This window comes from Prunus mume, linkage group LG8 (assembly GCF_029339155.1).
Source record: "Prunus mume cultivar Tortuosa linkage group LG8, ASM2933915v1, whole genome shotgun sequence".
NCBI lineage: Eukaryota > Viridiplantae > Streptophyta > Magnoliopsida > Rosales > Rosaceae > Prunus > Prunus mume.
In genome coordinates this window covers 9,415,883-9,437,480 of record NC_142705.1, presented here as the reverse complement: position 1 = coordinate 9,437,480, position 21,598 = coordinate 9,415,883, and the positions used below count along the sequence as shown (strand labels likewise).

Below are 21,598 nucleotides of genomic sequence, written 5' to 3'. Positions count from 1 at the left end.
AAAAAAAAAAACATTTTCCCGATTGTGTTGTCAATTTTTAGTGAAGCAAATTAGGAGAGTGACCTATGTGGTTTTATGGCACCGTCTAAGATTTCGCCAAGTAAGGGGGAGCGCAACATTTAGGTGGGGTGGATGTGGATTGATAGGTATTAGGGATCACATGGTGCCTCTTTGGACAGTCTAACTAAGAAGGTAGGTATATTATTACTATTTATGATATACAATTAGTGTGACCATTGACCTTTTTTTTTTTAACTTTCTTTTTCTAGAGATCATGATTGAACTTGACTCAACCCTTCAATAATTTTGCTATTCTTAAACAAATACAACTTACAATATAAATTTCTTTTTTTAGATAACAAGCGACAATAAATAAACAAAAACAAGTACAAAACAACTATCACAGTGGACTTCATATGAATTTAATTAGAACCGAAAGTAGGAGAAGAATTACTCTTTTTTCCATCATCCCAGAAAAGAATATTCAGTTATGTCCTACGTCCTTTTTTTTTGTTCTCTTCATACTCTGCATTAAAAAAAAAAAAAAACTTGACCAGTGTGATTTTCTGGTTTCTTGATTGTCTGATTTGTTCGCCATGGATTGACGTTTGATCACATCTCTCAACTCACACGCAATCTCAGTGGATGCTAAAAGTGGCATCTACTGCTGCTGACAGCTGTTACTTCTTTACATCTCTCTCAAATTGCCAGTCTTCTGATATGCTCTGTAGCAGTGTACGAAAATGGCTTCATCAGAAGAAAAGGCCCATTCAATCATTACCCATGTCTAGGGTTAGCTGATTAGAGGTCCATCAGAAGCAAGGACTGGGCCATTTTGCGACAATAATTCTTCCATCCAGGACAGAAGCATAAATTCTTATGTGGGGAGAACTTTATTTATGCATGTATTGATCTGAATGGGTAAATTTATGCTTGAGTTGGGAGTATGTAACGTTAGAAAGAAGCATTTTTTTTCATACCACATGATGTAGCAAACAACGAACATCAATGTAATAAGTAGACATTAACTACCCCGCATGCATAAATATGATTTGATAATGAGGTACCAAAAAATGTGTTGAGTGTGAAAAAGGAAAAAATAATTTTGAACAAAGTCATCCTAGCTTCTTATTTTTCACAAAGATATCAATATTGTCACCAATACATAAACATCCTAGTAAGGTAAAAGCACTTAATCCAACATTATATCCAATAGTTCGATTCTCGCCTTCAAAAATAAAAAAATAAAAAAATAAAAAAATAAAAAAATAAAAAAAAATTCTAACAAGGAAGAACCCCTTGGCCATTAGATATGTTGATACTCTGGCTCATCCGCAGTTGGGAAAGAGATCTTACTAAAACTGAGGACATTCGATCTAGCTGCCTCATCGATCGTGCCTTCAACGATCCACACTGCACAAGAACCGGTTTCGATGAAGGAGGAGGAGAAGAAGAAGAAGAAGATGATGAAGATGAAGAAGAGGGCTTGTCATCACTTTCTCTGTATATGTCAATAAGAACATGGGATTGATCCAAAGACAAAGACCTCTCCAACACCTTCACAAAACTTTGCTGCTTATTATGCTCCTCTATAGGCAACACCACCAGAGACACACAATGCCTAAGCAAACAATTTGGTTTTGGTAATTGGGTTGAATTCGTAGTAGTAATAGAAGTGCTAAGTACACCCTGCTCTGGATCATGAGGGTGTGGTGAGTAATTAACCCCGGTTTCGGCTTCTGCTTCTGCTTCCACTTCTCTGTCTCTAACTTGATCATGATCATGATCATGATCATTTTCCACAGGTAATGTTGCCACAGAGGCAATAGGCACAGCTATGGCTGCCCTACAAACTGGACAATTTGTATGTCCCAAAAACCATTTGTCTATGCATGGATTGTGGAACACATGCTTGCAGTTGGGCAACAAACGCACCATATCTCCATCTTCTAGCTCACCCAAGCAAATCACACACTCGCTTTGATCGACCCGAAAAAGTTCACAATTTTTGGTTGAGTATGAGAGAATTGGGATTGAACTTAGGACTTTCTCATCAACCCCATTGGATTGGCTGATTGGTGGTTGCCGTGAAAGGCTTGCTTGTAATTGCATCTGCATCAGCCTCTGCCTCCTCCTGAGGCAGAACTTAACCACAATGAAATGGTATGCAACTATTGCTAGGGTTGTGGAGACTATGCCTCCCAAGGAAATCAAAAGGGGTGTGAAGTAAGATCCTGAGGGTGCAGCTCCTCCCATTTGAGACCCAACATTCTCCATCTCTCATTTCAATTTGGGTTTTGTTTGGTTTTTGTTTTTGGTTTTGGTCTTCAAAACTATGCCACTATGACACTTGGCTGTGAAAATATATATAACCACAAAAGAGTGTAGAGAACACCCTTTGATTTCGAAATTTTATGCAATAAATTTGGGATATGATCATTCGATGCGTTGAGTGTTTCAAGTGGTTTACACGTAGCTGTTCTGGTGTGGTCACTGAGAGAGGAGCAGTTTTGTGGTACGGCTTTGCCCAAGTGTAAGCATCAGAAGCAAAATGGTAAAATTTGCGATGATTTCAATATTGAAATGTGGATATCAATATTAATAAAAGATGATAGATCGAGACAAGAAAGATTTGGTCCATTGGAGAAGTTTAAACAGTGCACCTACTTTGTTTAAATTTTGTATGTGATTTTGGACAGTTGGATTGTTTAAGGGGACAGGTCACAGCCTTACAGATGATGAGTAGGTGCAGATTTATAGAGATTCTTCGTTCTCCAATGAAGCAAGAATATTGACTTGGGTGTCATGGAGCCTCCGTCATCTGTGGCTTTTTGTGGCGTGTGTTGTTGGGTTACGGTGGATGCTGACAATTTTCCCACACAAGAACCCATCTAGAAGCAATATTTTGTGTTTGAACTTTGGTCTCTGTCTGATTTGGAATATCTGGTTTTGTTGCTAAAGCCGATCCAGGGCCTAGGATAGTAGGCATGTTTGAAATCCAAGTCAGAATGTCAAGATCTCTGTTTCAACATTACTTTGAAACTTATCTTTGTAAACTCGTGCAAGTTTCAATTTCCATTAGTAAAAGAAAGAACATTCAATAAGAAAAATGGGTTTTATGCCATTAGATTCACAACAAACGGGTCTAAGGTGGATAAAATGTGTCTACTATGGGCCATCTTCACCAAATTAACGTCCAAGCTGTGATGGCTTGTGCCTATTTTCTAAGGAGCCAAGACAATGAAAACAAGGCAAGAATATTACAATTTCCTACCAAGGCAGGCTGTCTGATTCACATATGTAATAATAGGTTTCAAATTTACATTCATCTCCCAATAGTGTTAAGTTCCCTTAAGACAGAAACGGGTCTAGCCTAGTGAAAAATAACCTTAATTTGCATATCAATGGTCTCAGGTTTGAACCCATATGACACTTCGATAATGTGTGTGTGTGTGTGAGAGAACCCCTATAACACCCCGACTCCAAATTATTCTCTATTTTAATTAAATTAAATGTGAATTTACGAAATTACCCTTGGGGCAGGGTAGTTCGGTCATTTTCTTAATCCGGAGAGGGAGTTTGGGGCAGTGTTTGATATTTTTTGGATTGATCGCTTTGAGGTGAGTCCGTGGACGTGTGGCGGACTCGATTCGGAATGGTAACGAGGTTTAGGCGATCAAGTTTCCTTCGGTGGCAAAATCGTAATTAATTTGAGAAGGGATGGGGTTAAAAATCAGATTTTATTTTTCAATTTTATCTCTCTCTCTCTCTCTCTCTCTCTCTCTCTCGTGCGTTTCTTTCTCCCCGACCCCAAGCTCACTCTTCGTTCTCCCAGGTCACGGCAAGGGCGGCTTTGGTCTTGTTCGAACCGGGCCACTCCCTCTTCCACCTTCGACTGATCTCCTCCTCGTGAAACCGTCACAAGTCACCGGAAGTTTTGCAAGTTTCGGGCCGGTTTTCATACGAATTTCCAGCGCCGGTTCTCTCTCGATTCTCCATCATTTCCGGCGGTTGAGGTATGGATTCTCATCCATTTTCTGAGTCCTAGCTGACTGTTGCTTAGGTTTGTTTCAATTCGTAGCATAAAATCCGATTTGAGAAGCTAGGTTTTGGCCAGTTTTCAATTCGAAATTCCAGCTAGTTCCCGGCGGTTTTGGGCTTGGCCTTAGTTGAATGAAGTGCTCCCCTAGTTGAGTAGGACCTGTAGCTAGGAGGGTGACTTGTGATTTGGAGATTTTCCATCGTCGGAATTTCTTTGCACACCCGCTTGCTGCTAGCGCGGGTGGCGACGAGTGGGCAAGTGTGGTGGTGGAGCTGCAAATTGTTCCAGTAAGGGTTTGTCATGAGCGCGTAGGATTTCGCGGATCACGATTCCGAGGTCGTTTGACTATCGAACGGATTATCGCATATTGTGCGTTATCCGGGTTTGATATGTTCCGACCGTTGGATCGTTTTCAAATTGAAGTATGTTACTCTAGACACCCTTAGGATCGTGTAGGAGTCGACGGACCGTAAAACGGAGTCCCATATTCTCCGGAAATGCCAATCCTAGGGTTAGGGTTTCAGCCGTCCAATCGTGTGATCGTGAGCGATCTAACCGTCCGTTTCGGACCAAACTTGCAGGACGTGTATCCTGGACCTTGTAAAACCTATAGGAACTCCCGGATTGAAAAACGGAGGTCGTGGGTCTAGTGGGCCCGGTTGACCCGAATTGGAAAGTTTGACCGTCGGTTGACCGAGTGTCTACCGAGGTTGTTTCATCGTGTGAATTGGGTAGTTGGACCCTATTTTAAACTTCTGTTTCGCAGTGCTTGATGTTAATCGCATTTTCGTATTCTGAATTAGGTACTCGACCAGTATACCCAAGGGACCCTCTCAGGGTCAAACTGTGTGGGACTACTTGTGAGTGGACTTTTCTTTCAAAACTTCGGCATGACTTTATTCATGGAAAACATGGCATATTGCTTTATTTTATTTATTGAATATGGTATATATTCGAATGTGAAATTCGTGGTTTTCATAAAATTTTGATAATATGTTTGGGTTTTGAGAATATATACACATATGGTTATGTGTGGGGTACTTGGGAGGTTAATATGAGTTTATGTAAAGGTGTGATCATTGATATGTCTGTTTGGAATGCTTTAAACACTATCCTATGTACCTCCCCGGATCTGAAACTTGATTATTGATACTGGATACGTTTGGAATTATTTCAGGACATCCTTGAGGGGATGTTGTGGACCCTGATTTGGGGTAGTCATGCGCACGTAGGGATATTTCAGCGCATGCTTTGATCGGTCGTCTAAGAGTTAGTTCCCCAGTTGGACGACTCGTTCCCTAGACACATGGTAAATTGAGGAATGGCTCTGCCATGTGGACTAGTCAAACAATCCCCCGGTTGGATTGTTTTCCCGGTACAACTAAATTTGGTTATATTTATATATTCTTATTATTATATTTTATATTACTATTATATTTTTATATATACATGAATCTTCTGTCATTTTTATTTCTCGGTAAGGATACTTCCTCACTGGTCATACCATTGGGTATGTTTTCGAGAGTTTAATCTCTCGGGACTTTTAAGTTTTGAGTGGTGGGTTTTGTGACGTGTGATTCACGGATTTCGGATTTGGTATCCGGTATTATTTTTAGTATATATTTATATACTGCTTATGATGGTTTTATTATGCATCTGGATTCGTTACATGTTTTTATAAAGGTGGGGTTATATTACTTTGATTTAATTGAACTGAACTTAATTTTCGTCCACTCACAATTTTCTTTTTGCTGATCCACAATGAGCGGACGGGTGCTCTCAAAACTTGAGTCTTCGTAAGGACTCCTTCACCTTTTCCTTTCAGTTGAACTGTATTTATGTTGTATTTGAATTTTTAAATATGCTCAGACGCCTGAGGGTATAAATCGTGAGGCCGAGGCCTTTGTTGTAAACCGTTTTATTGCTTGTAAAGCATGCTGCCAGTTAGTTGTTTATAACTATAATTTTGAGCAGGTTGAAGTTTGAAATGTTCATTTTGGAAAGACTCGAATTTTTGGTAGAAAGTCTCTGTCTTTAGTAGTGGGCCCGACATGAGATGATGTCGAATTTAAGCGGGATCTGTCCCTGGTTTCTGAGAGATTGGTGGTCATCAACCCCCATCACCGTAGAGTTTAGACTATTGATTGTATTTAGAAAAAAATGTTCCCTTAAGAGAAATGAGAAGTTTTTCTCTTGCCAAGATTCTTCTTTCCTACTAGTCTCTTGAGGGAAGCCAACCTGGGATTAGGAGGTGGGTTATCCAAAGTCAAGGGCCACAATACCAATTTCTTTGATGTCTCAATAAAAAAATTATCTTTGAGGCATGGTGGAGTATAATGAAGAAATTTGTAAAGTTATAATAAAGAAAGAAAGCTATGTAATTTACTCTGAAGCATTTTTCAAATGTTTGATTAAGAAATAATAATGACGGAGATTAATGTGTAGAAAGAATGGTATTGTAATCTCCTAAGCATCATCAAAGAAGACTCTATAATTTACTCTGACATTTTATTCAAATGTATGATTAAGAAGATACAATATATTAAGGATTATTAGACTTGTATTGTCATCTAGCTCTTGATCCAAGACAGAGAAAAGTCATACAATAACTTTGTGGAACTTGACCAATAGCCACCACTCATCATCCATCTCAAACAGATACCACAGATTCCATGCTCATCTGGAATCCCAGTGAATCATGGTGCCCAAAAGTCTTAACTTCAATCTCCATCTTCATCCCCACCCCTCTTTTCCCTCTGCAATTTCCAGAGTTAATCCAAGACCTTCTAACTTTGTCACCACCACACCTTTATTGTCATCAACTACCATAACTATCAGATCCAATACAATCCATGACCAAGCCAATTTCCACCATCTTTCACTTGGAAGAAGCCCCATTTTCACCACCATGGCATCAACCCAACACAACCCAAGTCCCAAATTCGATGAGTTCGAATCCGATCCCACGCTTACAAACGACGATCTCAAGCCAACAACACTTGATCAAAGGACTTTTTCCAGGTGGGAATTGGCTAGTCTTTGGGTAGGACTAGTTGTGGGGGTGCCAACGTACTATTTAGCTGGTAGTCTTGTTGACCTTGGCATGGCTTGGTGGCAAGGAATTGCAACAGTTGTAGCAGCCAACATAATACTATTAGTCCCATTGGTCCTCACTGGTCATCCAGGGACAAAATATGGCATCTCTTTCCCAGTTTTAGCCCGTTCCTCATTTGGTATTTATGGTGCTCATATTCCCACTCTTCTTAGAGCCTTGGTTGGTTGTGGTTGGTATGGAATTGAGACTTGGATTGGTGGTGAAGCCATTTTCATTTTGCTACCAAATTCAATCAAACAGTCCTCTTTGTCTCAGGTCTTACCTTGGCTTGGCACATCACCATTGGAATTTGGTTGTTTTATTATGTTTTGGCTTGCCCAATTGGCCATTGTTTGGAAAGGAATGGATGGAATTAGGGAACTTGAGAAATACTCAGCTCCAGTTCTCATCGCACTCACTTCCTGCCTTCTCATTTGGGCTTATGTCAAAGCCGGTGGTTTCAGCCACATGCTTTCCTTGTCCTCTAGGCTCACCTCCAAGCAATTTTGGTCCCTCTTTTTCCCTTCCTTAACTGCTAATATAAGCTTTTGGGCTACTCTTGCTCTTAACATACCAGATTTCACCAGATATGCCAAGAGCCAGACTGACCAAATCATCGGTCAAGCCGGGCTACCAATCTTCATGGGAGCATTCACATTTGTTGGCCTAGCTGTAACCTGCTCGACAGAAGTGATTTTCGGGCGTGTCATTTCGAATCCGATTCAACTTCTCGGGCAAATTGGAGGGTTCACAACGATCATCCTAGCCATTTTTGGGGTTAGCCTTGCCACCCTCACAACCAACATTGCAGCCAATGTTGTGGCCCCTGCAAACGCTCTTGTGAATCTCAGCCCTTCGAAGTTCACCTTCAGAAGAGGAGCTATTCTCACAGCTTTGCTTGGAATTGCATTTCAGCCATGGAGGCTTCTCAAGTCAAGTGAGAGCTTTGTGTACACATGGCTAGTTGGATACTCTGCTCTGTTGGGTCCAATTGGAGGCATAATTCTAGCAGATTACTATCTTATCCATAACAAAAACCTAAGCATGAAGGACTTGTACTCAGTAAGTCCTTTTGGGGACTATTATTATTCAGGAGGCTACAATTTGGCAGCAATGGCAGCTCTTGTTGTTGGGATTTTGCCTGTGGTTCCAGGCTTCTTGCAAAAAATTGGTCTTGTTTCTTCAATATCAGATGCTTATGTGATCATCTACAACAATGCCTGGTTTTTCAGCTTTTTCTCTGCCGGTTTGCTCTACTGGCTTCTGTCAAGTTTGACAAGAAAACAGAAGTCTCTGCCTGCAGAAGAACCCCTCTTGCCTCCTGCAAACTAAAGGTTTCTATTTTCCAATATTTATTCAACACAATAAACTTGCATACAATTTGTAAAGATGAACATTTTTCTTGACACATTTTCCGTATAATAAGGCGTCTGTAGGTTGTACTTCAAATTAATAATACTTTCAACATTTATGAGTGATGCATTATTTGGTGTATTGTCCTCTCAACTATCAACAAATTATGGGAGTAGCAAGCGGCCAGTAGTTGGCCACGTTGTGCATCTTGCAGCTTGGAAACCGCAAGTAAGAGAGAGAAAGGTACACAAACCCATAATAATACTCATTGTATTGTACTCGTTTTTTTCTCCATGGACTATTAATATCATCTCTCACGCATTATATCACCGGTTTCACATATCTTTAGTCATGGTCGGCCTTGGCCCAAGGCGAGCAGGGCAAGAGCTCAGGGCCCAACAAGTAAAGGGGCGCAAAAAAATAATTTCATCCCATATAGGAAGACGTACTTTAACGGGGCACAAAAAACCCCTAAATCAGGGAAGACGCACTTTAACATTGCAGAAGCCGTCTTGCAAAACTAAACAACAGCTAACACATCTTCTTTCCCACAACTAATTAACCCTGTTCAACCAATATAATTTTCTTCTTCTTCTTCTTCTTCTTATTCTGATCTAATTAGAACTGAACCCCCATCCATCATCTTATACCTATGCTCGCTTTGACTCAAAGATGTGAGGTTTCTCTCTCTCTCCCTATGTATATATATGTATGTGGTTTTTACAAATCAATGGAATAGCCATAGAAGAAACATACATATTCTGAATTTCATACCTTAATGAAGTTGGTAACTCCCCTCCATTTATTTTTTTCTGTGGTCTTCATTTTCCCTTTTTTTCTGGTCCTATGCATTTCACAGCTCTTCTATTGTTGTGTATCCAATTTGTTTAGTCTTTTGGGTTCTTGTGGGGTGCTTCCAAATATTTGGAGAAATTATATGATATTTTTAAAATTGGTTTACTGGGATTCAAATGAATGTATGATTTTGTGAAACATACATAACACATGTTAGCTTCCCTTTCCGGACAATGTTTTAAAAAGGCCCAGAAGAAATTAATTAGTTGAGAGAAGAGAAAAAAAAAGGCAAATTTAGTGTTAGGGTGTGCTTTTAGAGGGGCACAATCTAGAGTTTAGTCCCGAGTTTTGAGTGGGACGGCGTGTCACCATGGCCGCTCCTTTTGACTAATCAACCTTGCTTTCATGGCTTCTTTTCTGTTTGCTTTAAGGCGGACATAAGCATGGGATTCTTGGAGCCCAAGTATAGGGTCCTACCTCAAAATTTCTCCTCAAACTTGATCAAACTCGGCATCTAATCCAGCCAAAAAGATAAACAAAGTGCTTATCATGGATGTTGATTTTCAATTCATCAGGGAGAGAGTTCAATGTAAAGATCTTAGTGTGCAAAATGTTCTCACCGATGAACAAATTGCTGACATTCTTACTAGAGGTATTCACAGTCGCATATTTCGAAAACATTGTTTCAATCTCAGCCTTGGTCCTTCCCCAGCTGAGCTTGAGGGGGGGATGTTAAGAGTAGTCACAGATTATGCTGATGTGGCACTTATGAGCTGGCAACAGCTCAGATGCTGATGTGGCCAGTTCGTTTAATAGTTCATCTCTTTAGTTAGATGTGTAGTTAAAGTTGTTACTAAACTTACTTAGTGGAGAAGTAATCTCTAGTCTCTATATAAGCATCAGTTCTAGGCTTATTCAATGTAATGAAAGAACACAATTCAGAGAAATATTCAGAGCCTCTCTTCCTTCTTCTTTCTTTCTCTTACTCTAATAGATTCTTTCCACCACAGGCAGTACTCGTCCGGAGTTTTTGGAAGATGTCACAAGGTCAAATTCCTCTTTCTATTTTTTTTTAAATAAAAAAAAAAACCAACAATTACGTATATATGGCTAGTTTCTAATACATGAACATATTTTTCTACTAATTTCAGGCATGGTGAAGAAATCATTTTTCTATAATTTTTCTTAAGTTGAGGAATTACATTGACCATAGTCTTAGAGAGATTAATGATTCTCAAATATTTAGGTTTTGTATACATACGTTTGTCATACATATATGCTTTAGAAAGAGAATATTGAAACTTTAAAAACTGATGAAGGGTCAGTTTCCAGTAATACCATAGGTTTAAATTATCTTAAACTTGGAAGTATTAACCATAAATAAATATATAATGTGGGAAAAAAAAAAACAACAACTGTTCTGATCGCATCCATTTTTGTTTCTAGCAGGCACCTGCAGGGTACTTGAGACAGAAGAACTTAATTGAAGGGACAGTCAACAGATTATGTCCTGTACATATGGGGGCGTTGAGCATGTGCATACATGGGGGCGTTGAGCATGCCTTTTCTTTTTGCCTGTTTAATCTCATCAATGGTCAGGTGGAGTTTAGTTGGGAGATGGGAGAGAGCAGGAGGATCACAGAAATGTATCTGCCTGTCTTGACATCTTGCATCTTAATTATATCTAATAATTATAAAACACGGAATTCTCGCACTGGTTTCGTAAAAACTACCCAATATGTTCTTATTATTTAAAATATGTCAAATGACATTTGTACGTAGTTTTTGTGAAAATTCCTCCATTTTCAATTTTGTTTAGAGAAAGACGATAGATTGCATTCATGATTCAGACCGAAAGACGATCAGTCCATCTAATTAGATATCTAATAATTCCTTCATTCCTGTGTAATTACCTTATTAGTTCCTCCAACAGTAAAGGTAAAATTGACGATCAAACCATATTGAACGCGGCTCTAGATTTGAAACATAACTACCACCCATTTGAATTCGAGAAACTTGAAGTAATTGAAGCAATCGATGGTCCAAAATTAAAATCCGACAAAAACAAAAACAATGAATTTGAAAGAGGAACACCAGTAGTGAGGCGTGGACTATAAATAGGAAAGGACATAAAATATAAGGCATACATGTACGAGCACATAAAATATTGAGGATCTGACGTGGATGCGAAGCATGCAACGAATGAGGTCCAAAAGGACAAAATTATGCAGAATTTAACTGGGGAGCACAAACCATTATTTGACCCTCGAACCAGCTTCCCTCGTCACCCCTACCCACACACAAGGGTGGTTGCCTGTTTTGCATGGTAGGGTTGTATTGACTTAGAGAGAGAGAGAGAGAGAGAGAGAGAGAGGTCCTACAATTCTAGGTCACTCGTGCTTAACAGTTCAATAATATAAGGATTTATTAAGGGGCATTGAGGGAATTCGATAGGAAACACCCCTAAGTTTGGATCGTTGAGAAAAAAACTTAACGAAATATTAATATATAGTATGTTATTATACCCTACTAATAAAATTATTTATTTTTCACATCTTCATTCAAAGATCATTCTTGCAAAAAATCATGCAAATTGAAAATCATTAAAACATCTAATTGAGAAAAAAAAATAAATAAACACGGTACTTTAAGAAAGTACTTAAATTTCAATAATTTAATTGAATGATCAAATAATATCGAATTCAAGTAATTTTTTTTATAGAGATGATCTTTGAATGAATATCTACAAAATAGACGGTTTGGATTAATGAAATACAAGGCAAAGTGAATCCTACAAGAGTGTATCTCAAATAAACTTATTTGAGGAATCCCTCAATAGAAGCTTTATATATATATATATAGTTGTAGTTATAGATTAGCTAGTTAGGATATATTTTAATCTGTAACCAAACTTGGTTTTTTGTTAGCTAGGGTTCACCTAATCTAACAACTAATAAATCCAACAAGAAATTAAAATTGCTAATTACAAGGAAAACAGTATCAATATCTGCCTCCTCCTGGCAGTGGCCAGCAGGGCCTAACTTATATATAAGATGGGAGTTAGTTGGACTAAATTACAAACCCTAGCTAGCCATCGACTGCGGAAACTTCCTCATATAATAAGAATATATGCACGCCCACGTTTAGAAAAACTTATCATAATTAAAAAAAAATTAGAGACACTAATTTAAGTACACAGTTTGAGCTTATCATAATTATAAAAAAAAAAAAAATTACGTACAATCATTAATCTAAAGCACAAGTTAGAGCTTAACAGCTGTATGCATGGATAAGTTTGTCACTAAGGAGTGTCATTATGACATTTGCTGTGTTTTATTTATTTATAATTATTCTTTGTGGGTTAGAGGAGAACAAGATTAATTGGTGCCCTAATTAAACCATTAATTAATTAATTAATTACGTACTTAATCTACAGTGCCATTTGCTGCCACATGCGGGCATTGGCTTTATCACATATGAATTACATCATATAGATTATGATCGGACGTCACAAAGAAAATGGGGCAATGACTCAGCCAGAAAATATAACCCACAACAAAATGTCAACAATCGATCACGACTGGCTGCCAGGTCTCCATGCAAAGGGTTTTACTAGCACACCTACATACATATTTAATTCAGATGAATCTAGATAGTCTACGTTTTGTGCAGGGGAAGAATTCGGATCGAGAATTATTATTAATTATTGGGTTGAGTTTTTCTGCTGTAATTGATTAATTTCAGAGAAGAATCGGTCGCGCTTCTGTACATGTGTGAGTATAGTAGTATTATTTTGTTCACTTGAAGTTGAAAAAAGTAAACCTAATAGCTAATAAACGCACTAAAAAAAAATGGTAATGTCTCAAAAGACCAACTAGTGTAGTGGTTTGGAGCAATTGTTTTCTTAAAAGAAGTCATGGATTTGAGTCCTAAAAGCACCTCCACTCCAAAGGGCAAGGGTAAGACAAAGGCAAGACAAGATTTGACACTATTCACATGAATAATGGTAGCTTTGCCGTTTTTGGTTCCACCTCAAAGGGCAAAGGCAAAGGCAATTACTATTCACATGAGATATGAGGAATTTGTATAGAGTTTTTGGTGTGGGAAATAAAGAATATGGCTAGGTATTTATAAAATAAAATAAAAATTCTGGATTTTTTTTGTATTTTTTTCAATATTTTTTCCAATTTTTTTGGTTGTTAATGTCATTATGACGTCAGCATTGCATCATTCTGCCCAGGCAACAACTTGGGCTGAATTTACCCATGGGCTTGCTTGGGCTCGTGGGACCCAGCTCTTGCCAGAACTGAACCTTGCGCGCTGGAGGGGGTTTTGGAGCCTCGGGTTGCCTTTTGCTTGGGCTGAATCCAAACACTGGAGGTGCTCTAACACCCGTGTTGAGTGCGTGAGTTTAGTGTATTATCGCCCTTTGTGATCAACACTTCATACACATTATACCACCCATTGGCTTCAAATGCACAAAATCAATAATTCTATTTGGCTCTTGGCCTGTGAAGGGCAATAAGCCTCTCTTTGAGGTATAATAATATATTTTTTTGGTACATAGGGATATGACCAAAATTGTTATTTGATTCGTGATCTATCACCTAATCTTGACTCATCCATCTTGACTAGCTAGCCTTTTGCTATCTAGGGGCTAAGGGCTTGAGATATCTTCATGTATGAAATATCTTTTTGAATAAAGATATGATATTTACAAACTACGATTTACTTTTATGATGGGCCAATATAATTACAACAAAGCTACAACACCAAGGGTTTGCCACCCACAATTAAGTATGTCGAATTTACTACAATTGTATGTCATCATCATCATCCATGTGAACTTGAGACTTCATCCAACCAAGTTGAAGCAAATACCACAAGACTAAAGGCTAGTTGGTCATGAAATCTTATTTCCTTCTTGTTTTTAAGTTGTACTTTTTTTTATACAATTGATAAGGGAAAAGGGGAATTGAACCTAGAACCTCATGTGCAGCCACTTTTGAATTATTTGGAAATTGATAAAGACTTTTAACTTTACACACACACACACACACACACACATATATATATATATATAGAGCTTCTATTGAGGGATCTCTCAAATAAGCTTATTTGAGGACACTCCTTGTAGGCCCCAATTCGGATTGTACATTACTAATTCAAACTATCTATTTTGTAGATACTCATTCAAAGATAATCTCTACAAAAAATCACTTGAATCCGATATCATTTGACCACTCAATTGAGTTATTGAAATTTTAGTACTTTCTTGAAGCACTCGTGGTCATTGATTTTGTAAGACACAATTGGATGTCGAAACGGCTTCCGATTTGTCTAATTTTTTGTAAGGATGATCTATGAATGAAAACCTAAAAAATAGATGGTTTGGATTATTAGAAAAAAAAATTGTAGGATACCTTAAAGGCGTCCCTCAAATAAAATTATTTGAGAAATCCTTTAATATATATATTGGAAGTTTCACAATATATATATAAAAGATATAAAGATCCAGCTATCCTGAAAGCTAGATCCATAATCTATGAATAAATTGAACTAAAAAAATTCTATGATAAAGGGAAGCCTATTAGTATTAAGGAAAAAAGAAGACCTAGATATTCGGTTGGACCGACATATATGGTGACAAGCAGAAAGTCGTTTAACGTTCATTAGACGTCGGATAGTGCTAACCAATAATAACAAGGTTGTGTGGACTCAACGAAAGTAGTGACAAAAAAGCAAGATAAAGCTTTGCAACTTGCCAATCCTTTGCGAGTGATTTACAACCATTGCCTCTCAAGAAAATCGTCGTTTTTCCTTTGGATTCTTCGACAGATGTTTGTACGTATATTCACCTGCTTTCTAACTCTTATAACAACGGATTACTATATATAATTCATACATACTCCTTTGGATTCTTCGAAAATTACGTAATTTGTAAATATATTTAAAAATTTACACAAGTACATGTGAGTATCTAATACGCAAAACCATATATATGTACATTTTGCTATTGTTTCAATTAGCGTGTTCGAATGAAGAATGCACATTATAGACCACGTCGCTAAATAGAAATAAACGAATGTGGTTACTAGTAAATGTAGTAGTTTTATTAATTTTCTATTTCTTACGGTTGAAAAAGAAGAAGAAGAAGAATCGACCAATGCCTAACTTGATTTTACTTCAAATCATCCTAAAAAATGGCATCATTCATAGAATGAGTCCTAAATGAAAAGTTAAGGTATAAACACAAGAAAAAATTACGGCAAGACACCTCATGGATATATAGATGGAGATTGTGGTGCAAAACCATGTGTTGAATTTTGAGTTTGACCATGATTATGGAAATTCATACTAAATATATAACTTATTAACCCAAAAAAAAAAAAGCCTAATTAAAGAAATGAACCCTGTTTCATACCAAAATAAGTAAACCAATAAATAAAATCAATTAAATGTATTAAAATAAAATCAATAAATAAATAAAAGACCATTATGACCCAAAGATGGAAAGGGACCCTAGCGAGCTGCTTAATAATTAATCTATATGTGATGAGCTCCATGCCAAAGTCAGCCGTGGTATCCTGCCGTTTTAAATACTTTGAAGGAAAGAGAGATGATGAACAGTAGGAAGGCTCTAGGAAAAAGAGGACAAAGCTGCTCCTATACCTCTCGTCCCTACCTCGTGTGTTCTGACTCAAATTTTTTTTTCTTTGTCAACGGTTTCATTGTATCCATGGAACCAGTCCTCCGGATTCCAAAAAACCGAAACCGGTTTCTCAAAAACTTGCTCCTGTACATGTCAAGTCCTTTGCCTGTTTTTCCTCTATATATCCCTCCAAAACTTTCCCGTTATCCACCATCTCCATTTCCTCCTTGTTTATTCCCACTATACTTTCCTTTTATTATCTTTCTCTTTTTCGGAAAAAGATAGGTGTGAGGTAGTTATATACGAATGTCCTAACTGTTTATTTTCAATTTTCCTTTCGCAAACACAGTACATCCCACGTCTACACAGATAAAAAGTTTGTCTACCTGTGTGGAATGGGATGTATGTATACGCGTTCCTCTCACAATCATGTGGTTGTGTTGCGGCCGTATACAAGTTTGTGATACAAGAAATTTAACATAATTTTCCTTAATCATGCTTGCAGCCTTTCAGGATTAGCTTTTGGAATACTCCATGTCTCCAACAATGGCAGTGCTGACAACTGAGAATGGGGAAAGTCAGTACCAGAATGGAGTGAAGCGGTTGTACGAGAGTGGCATAAGCAAAGTTCCAAGCAAGTACGTATTGCCCATTTTGGATCGACCCAATACAAGTGACCAGAAACCAAATGTGTCCAGCCAAAATCTCAAGCTCCCCGTCATTGATTTCAAGGAATTGCAGGGTCCAAATAGAGCCCAAGTCCTCAAGTCCCTGGCTAATGCTTGTGAGCAATATGGCTTCTTTCAGGTAGGTCTTAATTAGTAACTTTTAATTAGGCACATATTGAGCTTGTAAATGAGTTTAACATCTTAAACCATCAAAGTAATTGGTGATTTGTGGGTTCATGCAGTTGGTAAACCATGGCATTCCAAGTGATGTTATAAGCAGCATGATCGACGTGAGCACAAGGTTCTTCGAGCTCCCTTTTGAGGAGAGGGCCAAGTACATGTCCTCGGATATGCATGCTCCTGTTCGATATGGAACTAGCTTTAACCAGAACAAAGATAAGGTGTTTTGCTGGAGAGACTTCTTGAAGCTAATGTGCCATCCTTTACCAGATGTCCTTCCTCATTGGCCTTCTTCACCGGTGGATATGAGGTGAGAGCTAGCTCAACCTAAAGCATGGTTTTTTGGGGTACAATGGGATATGGTCGAAGTCACGTGACCTATTATAATTTTAACTTTTTGCTTCACTCTTATCACTTTTATTTTAACAAATCTTGTATACGTGTTATATTTACAGACTACATTCATCACATTTCTAAAATAATGAATCCAATTTGCATATGTGAGTCTCACATGTACTACGAGTCTACTAGAAACTGGTCAATTAGCGCCATACAAATAGTTGTATTGGTAGATTATTTAACTCTTCTCTCCTCCTATGTGGGTAAGTGTGCGCTTAAAGTATTTGTTAAGATATATTATAACCTCCTAGAATTAGGAGCTGTCCTTGCTCGTGAGAGGCCACATCTAATCGCTAGCTCCTTATACCCAAGTTAAGCAATTAGTTTAATTCTTAATGAACCAATAATTACAATTCTAAAATGATAAATTTGAATCATCTTCTAGCTCTATTCACCTATACATATTGTTGTGAGATTAAATATATTGATTGGTTTCTACTCCATAGGAAATTGGCGGCTACCTACGCACAAGAAACCAAATACTTATTCCTAATGCTAATGGAAGCCATCTTTGAGAGCTTGCGACTTGTGGGAACCACAGAGAACAACACGACAGAAGAAGATGAGATGTTAAAAGAATTCCAAGATGGGAGCCAGCTAATGGTTGTCAATTGCTACCCGCCATGCCCCCAACCGGATCTAACACTAGGGATGCCTCCCCACTCTGATTATGGCTTCCTCACACTTCTTCTCCAAGATGAAGTTGAAGGACTTCAAATCCAAAAACAAGATCAATGGGTCACCGTTGAACCAATCCCCAATTCTTTTGTGGTCAACGTTGGTGATCACCTTGAGGTGAGTTTAATAATAATTGGGTCAGTGTTTGTTTGGTCACTTAAAAGTTATGTGCTACATGCATTGGATCACATGTAAATTACATTGACGAATTGGTTATTATATAATTCATTAGCTAGCCTTATCTCTATTAGAGATGTAATCAACATATGAATTAATGTAGAATACACGTGAGTTTCACCTTCGTGAGTTCTGTAATTAATGTAATCATCAAATGTGACATATGTAACACAACTCTAATTTATTGTATTCTTTTAACGTATATGCTAATATACCGTATCGTTGACGTGGTTTTTGTTGTGACAGATATTTAGCAATGGAAAATACAAGAGTGTTCTACATAGAGTCTTGGTGAATTCTACAAAAGGTCGAATTTCAGTGGCCTCTTTGCATACTTTACCTTTCATGCGATCAGTTGGACCGTCGCCGAAACTTGTCAATGAATCAAATCCAAGGCTTTACAAGGACACTGATTTTGCCAGCTTCTTAGAGTATATTTCATCTCGTGAGCCTAAGAGGAAGAATTTCCTTGAGTCTAGGAAATTATTTACTTAATTTTAAAAAAAAAAAAATGCATGGCGCTGCCAACAACTGGTGGAAAATCTGCCTCGTTCGTTGACTTTTAGCAGTTCGAATTATATATGTAGCAATGAGTATTTGGAAATTAATTTTCTCATATATATAATTTTCTTTTTCTTTTTTGTATTTTTAACGTAGTTTTTACAAATTATGGGGTTTTTTTAAACTCTCATTGTCACAGGGTAATGAAGCATTTGAACCTTTAATAAAAGCACTTGTGATCACAAATACTTCCACATAAACATTCTTAAACATACCCTTAAACTCAATTGTTTCTTTCATATCCATTTGAAAGCACTCCTGAAAAAAGGGACTAGTCCAAACAAGCCCTTGTATTAATTCATCTCTTGAAGTTACAGCAAAATCTGAACTCACATCACTGTTGCATGCTTGCGTATGCATTGACAAGGTCAAGCTTATATATACGTTGACAAAGCTTTCTAAATGATTTTTTTGGTTTGGTCAGCATCTTTTTTAAAAGCACTTAATTAGGGAGCGACTTTCTTAAACATCATTTGAAAAATACAATGCAATTACAAAGGTTCATGCATATATATCGTACGAAGTCATATGAAGTCGTTGAGAGTAGAAAAAGACAGCTACCGGTTTACTAGGCGAACTCATTGAATAGCTTCAGGCTCCTAGAGTCCTAGGGCTGTCCACTGGTGGTGCAGTCCTAGAAGATGCTCCATGTTTTTTTTTTGTTTCTTTTCAAAATTTAAAGATAGATGAAAAATAAACAATAAAAATATTTACAGTCTTGGGATGAATTTGAGTGAAAAATGACTTGAAAGTGGGTTTAACCAATGCAGACTCTGGAATTTTTATAGGGCTAGGCTAAATTTTTATTTTTATTTTTATAGGAGATATATTATAAGTGTTTTTTCTCTTGAAACAAAAATGTGAATAAAATTTTATAAATCAAATAAGGCCACATTACGAGCAAATATAACACAAAGACGTACAAAATATAAATAAATACCAAATCAAACACATTGTTCAACTACTTGAGATCCGAGTTGAGAAAGTTCCTTAGGAATTGAAGTATCAACATTATATGCAAAAGGTGTATCCTTGTTATCGCATTACCACTTTTTTTTGAAGAATGAATAATTTTTTCCTCTCTTTGCCGGTCTATTATTATCATATGACATGATATCCTAACAAGAAATATTAGACACTAAAAATCATATATGCTAATAAATAACTCAAATTGCAAAAATAAAACTTATATCAACAATCCCCAAAGCCAAACCCTAAAAAGTTAACAACAACAATTAAAATTGGAAATTGAATTTTTTTTTTTTTAAAAAAAAGAGAAAAACTTACCAAGATTGAAGAAGCCACTGAAGATAGGTTGGTACAAATTTTTTAGAGGGGGAGAGCTATTTCTTCTAGGCTCTCAAAGTTCAAATATAGGTGTTTTCAATGGCTAGAAGAAAAATTCTGATGTTTGCTTCTAATCAAATATTATGGATTGCATGTTTACTATTTCCTACATGCTTCAAGAGTGGGCTTATTTCTACATAGAGAGATGGGTTTATTAAATAAAGAGAGATGGGTTTATTTTAAATAAAGGACTAGGCTATTATTTACTTCAGCTTATACGTTTTGTGTATGTATGAGTTAATTGTATCTAGATGTTCTAGTATGTTCATTAATTTTTTAATTCTCATATGATAATAGGAATGGGTCGGGAAATTATGTAGCTTCTTTTTTCATCGAGAGGAAGATGAAGATTTCAAACTTATGATACTTTAACCTAATATTTGAAAGAAAAATATCATTAGAGACCAATAGATATTTATGAGAAATCATGTGGTTAATTGCATTTTTAAACAATTCCAATAAAAAGAAGTGGTTGATCACCCTCTAATTCAACAGAAATTGGATTGAATTTTGATCAACAAAAACTTTTGACAATATTCAAACAGTTTTAGGTCAAAATTTCTGTAGCTAAATTTCAGCATAGATGGCTTTGATTAGACCCATGTTTCTAGGCCGACACATGTTCTTGACTTGGACAAAAATGGTCTCGCTAGCGTAGCCACGAGATGGTTGTTGGCTGGAGTTGACTTGGACAAATTATCAACTGCCAAACAAAGGGCACATTTAAGTATAGGTTCCCTATTCAATTTCAATGTAACCAAAGCAAGAGTTTGAAGAGAAGATTGACCCATGAGTTGGGAGACAATGAGATGGAGATTGGAGAAAAGAGAGTATTTTTGCTCATCATTTTAACCGAAGACATTATCTTCTCAATATTTGGCACATGTTCATGGACATAATTATGATTCTATAAATACAAAATAAAGAGTTAATTATGGTTATTCCTATGGATACATGTTAAACATTAATAAAGGTGGTAAGGGTATACATTTAGTTAAAGTGGTGAACAAAAATATTTTCTTGGAGAAAACGAATAGGAGTCAATAATGGAAAAATAATTGAAAGAAAGAAAAAGGAGGAGGGAGAATTTTTCTATAAAAAATGAAAAGTTGAATCAAGTTTTGTATTGTTAGTAGTTGTAATTTAAATGAACATATAAACTTCTTATATACGAGAAAACAAAAAATCTAAGAAACACATGTTAAGGGAACCAATTAGCTCTTGATTCTAGTGAGATTTACTTGCATGTAATTGGTATTTGAATTATTATTCTTCCTTTTTTTTCATTTAGTAATAAGGGCGATTGTGTTTACTAATATTCGGGTATTAGAATTATTTCAATTTCTCATTTTCTTTGTGTTTACTGACAAGAAAGGAATACAAAATTATGTAAATTAAAACCAAGAATTAGATTGATAGGGGGAGTAATTGATCTCATACTCGTTCATTCTCTCCCGTATTTCTTGCTTACTCAATTCATGACTTTCACTATATCAAATAAGTAAACATACCATAAAGAGGAAGAGCAATTTGTGTCGGTCGAAAAAGCTTGGGCCAAGGGTCAGACTTTGGCCGAAGTTTTGGAAGTTCATTCTTGGCCCATGAATCAACTTAAGCCCAATCGAAGCCTACATAAAGCTGGACCAAAATAT

The 21,598-nt window shown here is 36.9% G+C and overlaps 3 protein-coding genes across 8 annotated transcripts; 2 read left to right on the top strand and 1 right to left on the bottom strand.

Annotated features, from left to right (window-relative positions):
- Positions 1 to 1,078: 1,078 nt before the first annotated feature.
- Positions 1,079 to 2,676, bottom strand: LOC103339781 (uncharacterized). Its single transcript, XM_008243127.3, has one exon. It carries the CDS (start codon positions 2,275 to 2,277, stop codon positions 1,282 to 1,284), a length of 996 nt encoding a protein of 331 aa, XP_008241349.2. The 5' UTR covers positions 2,278 to 2,676; the 3' UTR covers positions 1,079 to 1,281.
- Positions 2,677 to 6,599: 3,923 nt separating this feature from the next.
- NCS1 (permease, cytosine/purines, uracil, thiamine, allantoin family protein) lies at positions 6,600 to 11,182 on the top strand. 6 transcript variants are annotated; one of them, XR_016122810.1, is made up of 4 exons: positions 6,600 to 8,470; positions 8,666 to 8,732; positions 10,295 to 10,331; positions 10,734 to 11,182. XR_016122810.1 is itself a non-coding variant. In XM_089043065.1 (2 exons), the coding sequence occupies exon 1, from the start codon at positions 6,741 to 6,743 to the stop codon at positions 8,466 to 8,468; it is 1,728 nt and encodes a 575-aa protein (XP_088899191.1). In that variant the 5' UTR covers positions 6,600 to 6,740; the 3' UTR covers positions 8,469 to 8,470; positions 10,734 to 11,182. The 6 variants fall into 6 exon arrangements, 3 of the variants coding, with proteins under 3 accessions (XP_088899191.1, XP_088899192.1, XP_088899190.1); XR_016122809.1 differs by lacking the exon at positions 10,295 to 10,331; XR_016122811.1 differs by lacking the exon at positions 10,295 to 10,331 and having other exon boundaries at positions 10,731 to 11,182.
- A 4,815-nt stretch (positions 11,183 to 15,997) lies between these two features.
- On the top strand, positions 15,998 to 18,683 carry LOC103339782 (2-oxoglutarate (2OG) and Fe(II)-dependent oxygenase superfamily protein). Its single transcript, XM_008243128.3, has 5 exons — positions 15,998 to 16,228; positions 16,442 to 16,743; positions 16,847 to 17,094; positions 17,630 to 17,978; positions 18,285 to 18,683. Exons 2-5 carry the CDS (start codon positions 16,471 to 16,473, stop codon positions 18,531 to 18,533), a joined length of 1,119 nt encoding a protein of 372 aa, XP_008241350.1. The 5' UTR covers positions 15,998 to 16,228; positions 16,442 to 16,470; the 3' UTR covers positions 18,534 to 18,683.
- Positions 18,684 to 21,598: the final 2,915 nt, after the last annotated feature.